Source organism: Cynoglossus semilaevis, chromosome 1 (genome assembly GCF_000523025.1).
Source record: "Cynoglossus semilaevis isolate Cse_v1.0 chromosome 1, Cse_v1.0, whole genome shotgun sequence".
Classification (NCBI taxonomy): Eukaryota; Metazoa; Chordata; class Actinopteri; order Pleuronectiformes; family Cynoglossidae; genus Cynoglossus; species Cynoglossus semilaevis.
In genome coordinates, this window is record NC_024307.1 from 8,908,229 (window position 1) to 8,916,614 (window position 8,386).

The 8,386-nt window shown below is 43.1% G+C and overlaps 1 protein-coding gene across 1 annotated transcript; it reads right to left on the reverse strand.

Moving 5' to 3' along the window:
* Positions 1-6,226: 6,226 nt before the first annotated feature.
* On the reverse strand, positions 6,227-8,377 carry htr1b (5-hydroxytryptamine (serotonin) receptor 1B; the record flags this gene model as incomplete). The annotated part of the gene is made up of 1 exon (XM_017041950.2): positions 6,227-8,377. A coding segment is annotated over one exon (1,035 nt), but the record flags the coding sequence as incomplete, so codon positions are not given.
* Between the last annotated feature and the right edge of the window lie 9 nt (positions 8,378-8,386).

Consider the following 8,386-nt stretch of genomic DNA (forward strand, 5'->3'; position numbering starts at 1 on the left):
GTTTTTTCCCCGTCTGGATTTCATTATTTGCCGAATGCATTACTACATTTCGTCATTGTCGCTTAGGCCCGCGTGACTTCTTGTTCAGTTTTCGTTTAGTGTTGGTTGTTGACGAAATTACTTCAATTTTTGTTCAGTTTCACTGACATAACTATCAAACAGTGGTATTTGAAAATAGCGAAAATGTCACTTTAGACATCTGGGACGAATGTGCTTTTAACCCCTGCAGGAACTTAGAGAAAGTGACGCAATTGTGCAGCTGTTGTGTGTGCATGAATGGAAGAATGGATAATGGGTTGTCGGGGCTTTACTACACTCACTCATATCCTCCAATCGGGCGATGATGTTTTATTATTATTATTATTATTATTATTCAAATAACAATAGAAATGTTTTTTGTTTTTGTTTTTTTGTTAGCCTGATGGCGGGTAAGGCTCCTAGGCTTACCGCTGTTTGAACTTGAATCAAAATGCTGCCTTACAGCTACATTCTGCCTGCCTGTCTGGATATAATGTTTTCCATATGATCACACTCCAGCAGATATGATTCACACTTCATTTAGTAATTCCACCCGTGTCATTTGAGGTTTTATGGCATTGCTAGAGGAAACCCGTTAATCCTAATTGACTTGATTTGAATCAGACTTGAAAAAAAAAAAATAAAACATCACACACCTGTCAAATTTCCAGCGACTGCTTTGGCTGCTGCTTCACAACTAATTAAAATATTCATTATTTAAATTATGTTTTCATCTTTAATTTCACAGGTTTTTATATCTATGTATATTTTTGGTTATATTGCCACTATTTAGTCCCTAATATGACTTTGGTAGTTTGAAACAAACAAAAAATAAACATCAAGTCAATATTTTTTATCTTGCCGACTTGAATATGATGAGGTGAAATTGGATTACAAATCCCTGTTTTCGACATCAGTAAGTGAAGATAGCGGGAAAATAAGTCTAAACAAACCTGACAATAATGACAGATTGATTTATTTTCTTCCACTGACTTGATCAGAGGCTGTCCCCGTTTCACCCAGTTCTTTTGTGGGGGGAAAAATAGAGGGTTGCAAGTGGATCCCTAAGGTTAACACAAGGGTTTTTTTAATGGTTTTTCTTTCTTTCTGTCAAACTGTCTGGCCTTAACAGGAAGCTTGTTTCAAAACAAAGCAGGCTGGTCGTGAGTGAGAGAATGAGGAAAAAGTTGTTTATTGGAGTGACGTGAAGCTGGAGGTTTAATAGACGAAGAAAAAGGCTGAATTAGGTCGTGTCAGGTAGATTTCATGCTAATAACTTCAGTGACATTTTCTGCTGTTATTGCTTGTGAAAAAGGGGAAATTATAAACATGCGAGTCAAGTTTCCATCCCAGTGCACCTGCTTAGGCATAATATCAAAAGGTTAATAAACAAAATGTAAATTATCCTGCAGGTGAATGACGGTAGTCGCTTACATTCTTCAACACATCAAAAAGTGACAATTACATTTAGCTTTTTTTATTATAAAGTTTAAATATTACCCACAGTACATTTCTGAAAATAAAGAATAAAAAATGCTGCAAAGGCAGGAGTCAATGTTCTGGAGAAAGAGATTCACAAAGGAAATGAATGACTTCTGAACATGCTCTGTGTTGTAATGAGCTCGGCTCGCTCCCTCTTAACAACAACTGAGTAAAATTCAGTGTGTTTGACCTCGGAGCAGGTGAATCACAAGCAGTTAAAATGTCAGGCAGGTAAATGCAGTATTTTTGTTTTTTTTAAGTTGGTCTCAGAAATGAGTTTTCGAAATCATGAAAACAGTTTGTTTTTTAATTGTTCTCAATACTTTCAATAAATTCTCTGCAATTAACAGATCCCTCAAACACTAATTAACACCAGACACAGGAACAGTTGGCTGCACTTCCTAGTGCATTCAGGGAACAGGGGAGTTTTGGTGCGTGCTCAACAGACCAGGTGTCTTGGCCTGGATTCAAACCACCAGTCGTCCGCTAACAAGCCCAAGCCTTTAACCACTGGGCCAATGACACCCTTGTCGTTCGTCCTTTAAATTGAGTTCCCGTGATTTTATCCCTAATGCATAGTACGTAGAGATGGATGGATCACATCTATCACATCTGCTAACAACACACACACACACACACACACACACACACACACACACACACCCACACACACACAGCCACGGCCAACCAATTTCCCACCACCACAACTGCCTAATTTGTTGGTATGTTGCCTGTAACCACTGACGTTAAGTGTGATCGATTCACTTGTCTCCACATCTGATGGTTGCACATAAAAACACATCTACTCTACCAGAATGGCCAACGTAGGGAGGCTCTTTTCTTGTGTGTCCTCTAATTTGAACTTCATGTGAATTTATGAAGGGCTGCAACACTGACAATTGAGCGCCACTGCAGCTGAAAAGCCGGTGCAAATTGCTTGGAGCCCTTAAGCTAACCCACTTTTGTTGAAAAGAAAAGAAAATGCCCTGTGGCGGGGGATCGGCCGTGGAGCACGGAGAGAACATGCATGACCGATGACTCTAATTTAACACACACGCTCACATAGATGCTGTGCAGTTAAAGCGCCATCCATACGTGAAGCAGAGGTGTGTTCACTGTTCAGGCTGATAAATAAGGCTCCACACCACACTGTCCACTGACACAGCAGAATCACAGCTACACAATCCCGCAAATGATATTGTTTTTCACGGGATCAATTTCTGCTCGGCTTCGTCTTCCCATATGACCCTTTAAGAAGGTGAAGTGATTCAAGCATGAGTGAATGTGTGAATAAACGTCTACGCAGAACACATGTTTGAGCCGGACTAAACTGACGCGTAGTTTGTTCCTGTTCTGTGCGAGCCTCAGTGCCAGCACACTGGTCCTTGGCTAATTTATTAAACGTGTGCTAACTCTCAACCTGACCGCTCTAGCAGTTCCAGGAGCTGGCAAAGAGTGGCAGCAGTGCTGATTCAAAAAACGTCTTGTCACCATTTATTCCACAATTTTCATGTAGATAATTAAATATAATTAACATTAGTTTCTCTTTTCATGTATTTTCATGTTATGATGGCGTTTGTGTAGAGCTGCCAAGCTTCATGATGTTTATTCCACTCTACTCTATTTTATTGATTTGTTCTAGATTATTCTATCCCAGTGTTTCCCAAACTTTTTTTCTGGGGACCCATATTTTACCTTCGCGACCCAAGTCAATAGACATTACTCGTAAACTCCTGGGAAACATGATACGAGACGACCCAAAAAAGAATCTCTTGCACCTGAGCGTCACGACCCAGTCTTTAGGAAACATCGTTCTATCCCACTCTACTCTCAAAAGGCACAGTTTGTACACTTCAAGTCCCTTTTTTTAACCTAACCTAATTCTTTTATCTTAGCTTATGGAGGATAACTGGGAGTTATCTGACCTGCCAGTGGACACATGTAGATGGATTGACAAGTCATGTGGTTAAAAACAAACTCGTGAGCCACCGAGCTAGGACAAACCAAACACTAATCAAAGTTTGGAGCTCATCTTTAACTTCTCTCCACCAGGCCGTGTTGTCTGTGAGTTGCTGATTTGTTCTGCGTCCAGTCAAGGTCGGCGGCTTTCATCTTGGGGAGGAAATTTATTAATGGCAGCTCGTGTCCCCTGTGTTTCAATTCCCCTGCGCGATGAAATCTGCAAGCCGTCTTTAACTAGAATGGGGTGAAACAATTAAGGTGCTGACCAAGGATGGAATACTTTATAGGTTCATTATCCACGTGTTCGGCCTCAGTGGCCGTTGCATTGGTGACGTCCTTCACTCCTGAGCAGACCTGTGGCCGAGCGATAGCGCAGCACAGAGAACAGCCTATTACAGAGAAATCTGGTTGTGTAATTAATCTATTTGCTTGCTCAATACAATCATCCTGTGTCAACAGGGAGAATGGTGTTTTTCCCCAGCAGCTGCAGGTACAGAGGAGTTACCTACATGGGTTATGCAACCCCCCGTGCTAACACAAAATGTTTGCTAATCATCCACTTCTTCCCTCATGAAACATTAATCTGGTCGATTATAGATCTGTGCGGCCGTGCGTCCTTCTCTTCCTGTTGTCACAAGCGAATCTATAGCAGATTATATGTTTTGAGAACACGAGATAACAGCTGTTGGAGTTGAGCGCATAAAAAAATGAAATGAAATTGAACGCACCTGGTGAAAATCTGTCGATATTTATTATTCTGCTGCGAGGAGGTTACAACAAGGTTGAGATGAACGTACTGTACATACATACGTGACTAAGGTGTAAATACTGCACAGGGGTTAACATGAGTCTAAAACATGTGACTTTATTTTTATAGGTCACTGAATGCAGCACTGTGGTTCATGTAAATAAAGCCACTCGGTGTATTAGCTGCACACCATAGTGCTAATACAACACAAGAGGTGCGGATTTATTTGTACAATTAATGTGTGTGTGAGAGCGTATGTGTGTGTGTGTGTCATACAAAATGAAGACAGAAATGAAGAACAGACTCTGTTGTGTGTTCACTGGCAGTTGAATATCATCAGTCCATTGACGTCACACAGATGGTCTGGTATAAAGCCCACTTCAGTGTGATGGCAGTTGGAATTTTTTCAGCTCAAATTTTGTTTAAAAAATTGTAATATGGGCTGCAGCTGTATTTCTGTTTTATATTTTTAGAGAGTACAGCCAGGAACTTATTTGGGCTGACATTAGTGGTGGTGGGGGGGGGGGCGGCGAGGGGAGGGGGTTCTTTGAACTTGTTCTGTTTCTGTGGAAACCATTTCTGATTCCAACTATAACATGCTCAAAATATTAAAACAAGTACTATGCAACATGAACTGTTTCGTTAGAAGAAAATTTCTGTTGGTGTTCGAGGCAGTGAGTATTTAAAAAAAAAAAAAACTAGGATGAAAGTAAACAATTATACACTAGGAGGTGCTGTCCAACATGAGAGACCAGGCAAAATACTGTGCCATGGTTAGAGAGAGCGTGGACGAGAGACCACAGGAGTCCAATGTCCATAAGCCCAGCATAACTTTCTGCTACTTAAACATTTCCTGGCCTGCGGAAGCTTCATATTTCCACAGTCAGACATAACTGCAGAGGCACTAATGCTCTCTACCATCTAGATGATAGAGCTGTAGGAACGAGGCCCTGTCTTTTAACTCCTGCTGAGAGACAGGTGGATACCAGCTGAGGGGAACTGATGTACGTGACTGCCTTTACACATATCAGCTTTGTACTGCAGTTAATCATTGCCTGAGGAAACCAGGCACGGTGATGTGTGTCTGATGTTGAAAAGCAATTGTATTGTTGTTTTGAGCAATTTTAAGGGGGGTAAAAGTCCCCTCATTTAAGCCTTATAACTGGGCTATATGTATGTGTATGGTATTTTTCCATATAGGACCTGATGTATTCGAAAAGAAATACTTTGAGTTGGAAGTGACACCAACCTGTGTTGTGTCTCCGTGCTATGTCTGGAAATTGCGTTTTTTATTATTGTTTGAATTTGATCAGGGCTGATATATAAGCTGATGCACATGCTGTCATATTTGCTCATCGTAATGCAAATGCCACAGAGTACCCTGGGAAACGCTTCAAACGTCTGCCTGCTCAGGTGCACTCATCTTTCATACACGAGGAGTCGTATGAAAATTCATAAACACAGGAGCCTAGGGCTGCGTGTGTGTTTGCACATGCACTGGCGATATTGTGCAGTGGAGTACATTGGAACACATTGCCCGCTGTCCCTACCATGACTATGAAGTGTGTCCACTCAGTTTGTGTCCTCCCCTGCCTGCGGGACGGCAGCAGAGGCAGCAGTGGAGGTGTTGGTGCAGAGATCAAACCATAATTAGAACCAACCACAGCAGAATCTTTTCCCGTCTGTCGGCTGGAAAACAAGACCAAAAAGAGGCAAATTGAGCTGATGTGAAGTGGTGCGTCCTCCTCTGATCTGTATTGTTTAATGCTCTTCCATGTCTGCCAGATCCTCAAGTGATGCATTTCATTTTCACATCGTTGTGATCTTCAGGGTCCATTACTCTAATCTCCTATTAGATTTCAAAGTAAGACTCTAAAACGGCGATAAAACCCACAAATCATCTGTCAGATTATCCCGGCCGTCTGGGACAAAAATGAAAGACATGGCTCCGTGGAAACTGTGAATCGCCTAGAACTTGAATTGAAGATTTCAAAAAAGAAAAAAAAATACACATGTCTACCAACCATACAATTGAAAGACTTTTTTTTTATTGCACAGCAGCTCTGAATGTGAACAGATGAATTTCCAATGACGTACTGTTCCATTATTTCACATAACGCTCACGAATGATCGTTGCTTCTGCAGCTCTGAGTCATTGAATCAGTCTCTGCAGCCAGGATTGGTTTCATATGTGAACACAGTAACACATTTGGCAAACACACACACACACACACACACACACACACTCACACACACAGAGGATAACAAGGCGATGTTTGTGTAGTGGAAACATCATCTGTGCTTAGATCTGCTGGGTAAATATCAGCTACAGTATTTTGCTGATATTGTTTTAATCTTTTTTCGTAATGCCTGGAACAACAAGCAGATTTCTGAGCGTTCTGTTCATGTGCAGGAGTGTCCGTCTTCACCAGGGTGACTGAAGCTCATCACTTTCCCATAATATGTTGAAAGCTTGTTGTAATGAGATTTTTCTTTTTTCTTTTTTTTTTCCAAAAAATTCTCTTCAATAGACAAGGTGTACGCTGTCCTTTCTGTCTCACCAAGTCAGGTCAGACTGACTTGAGGCCTGTGCAGCTGACTCACCATCAGCAGTACTGTACCATCGTGCCATTCATACAGAAAGAAAAAAAACTCAGTGTTCTGCTCCTTTTGAAGGTCAGTATAGTCGAATAAAAGCAGCATCGATGAGACGTTATCGCTCATTCTTTCTTGTTCAGTGTTGCAGTTTTGCTTCTTAGTATTGATTTTTACACTATTAAGACTTTGGCCCATTAAAGGTGGATCATAATTTCACATTACCGTTGACGGATTTAAAGAAGAAAAAAAAAGAAAGAAAGAAAAGGAAAGGTGACCCTTGTTGTTCTGCAGTTGTGGAAGGAAATGATATATTATGATTCTGGTCCATTTGTCCTGTTTATGGTTAAATGAACTTATTGGATCTCCACAATGGGGGGAAAAAGGTTACTGGAAATAAATGGTTCTTCCAATAGCATGCATTAATAGCTCACATTGAGTCTTGTATTTGATCCTAGAGTCAGAGATAATCAGTTGGAGGTTTAAAAAAAAAAAGAAAAAAAACAAGTGCGGTAGCAGGAGGAGCGTTGTTGTCGTTCAGCGTCTGCAGCATCTGAAGCGCACGAGTTTATGAAAGGCCTTCTTGAAGTCCTCGTTGGACATGGTGTATATGATGGGGTTGATGAGGGAGTTCAGGTAGCCCAACCAGGTGAAGAAGTCAAATAAGTCCTGGTTAAAGCAGCTCTCACATGTCGCCACCACCAGCGTGTAGATGAAAAACGGCAGCCAGCACACGATGTAGGCGCCGAGGATTATTCCCAAAGTTTTGGTCGCTTTCCTCTCCCTGGCTGCAGAGATGCGCTTTTTCTCCAGAAGCGCGTCCGACACTGTCACCTTCACCTGGTTCTCGCTCGCCGAGGAGCCGGTGTCGCTGGACAGGGTGTCGTGTTTCCCCGAGGCTGTGGACGCCACCGAGACGGGGGAGTTGGTGACCAAGTGCGCAGAGGTCAGCCTCTTCCCCACCTTCTTCGGAGACTGCTTCAAGATGCGTTTACGCGCCTCCACGTAAATCCGTCCGTAGAGAGCGATCAGCAGCAGGGTGGGGATGTAGAAAGCCCCGAAGGTGGAGTAGATGGTGTAGAAGATGTGGTCCGTGTTGACGCTGCAGCTGGTCAGCTCCTCGGCCTTCACCTGCCTCCAGAAGAGAGGAGGCAGCGAGATGGAGATGGCGATGACCCAGGCTGTGGCCACCATCCCGGCTGCGCGCCCTGGCGTGCGCTTTTTGGAATATTCCACCGCGTCCGTGATGGCCCAGTACCTGTCTAAGGCAATTACGCACAGGTGGAGGATGGAGGCGGTGCAACACGTTATGTCCGACGAGAGCCAGATGTCGCAGACGACCTGTCCCAGGGTCCAGGTGTGGATGACCGTGTACAGGACGCAGATGGGCATCACCAGAATGGACACCAGCAGGTCGGTGACGGCCAGGGAGGCGATGAGAAAGTTGGCCGGAGTTTGGAGCTTCTTCGACTGGGAGATTATAGCGATGACGAAGGCGTTGGATAACGTGGTGGCCAGTGTGATGACAGAGAGAACCACCGCCAGGCCGATCTGGCAGACGACGCCCCCACCGCCCCCCCC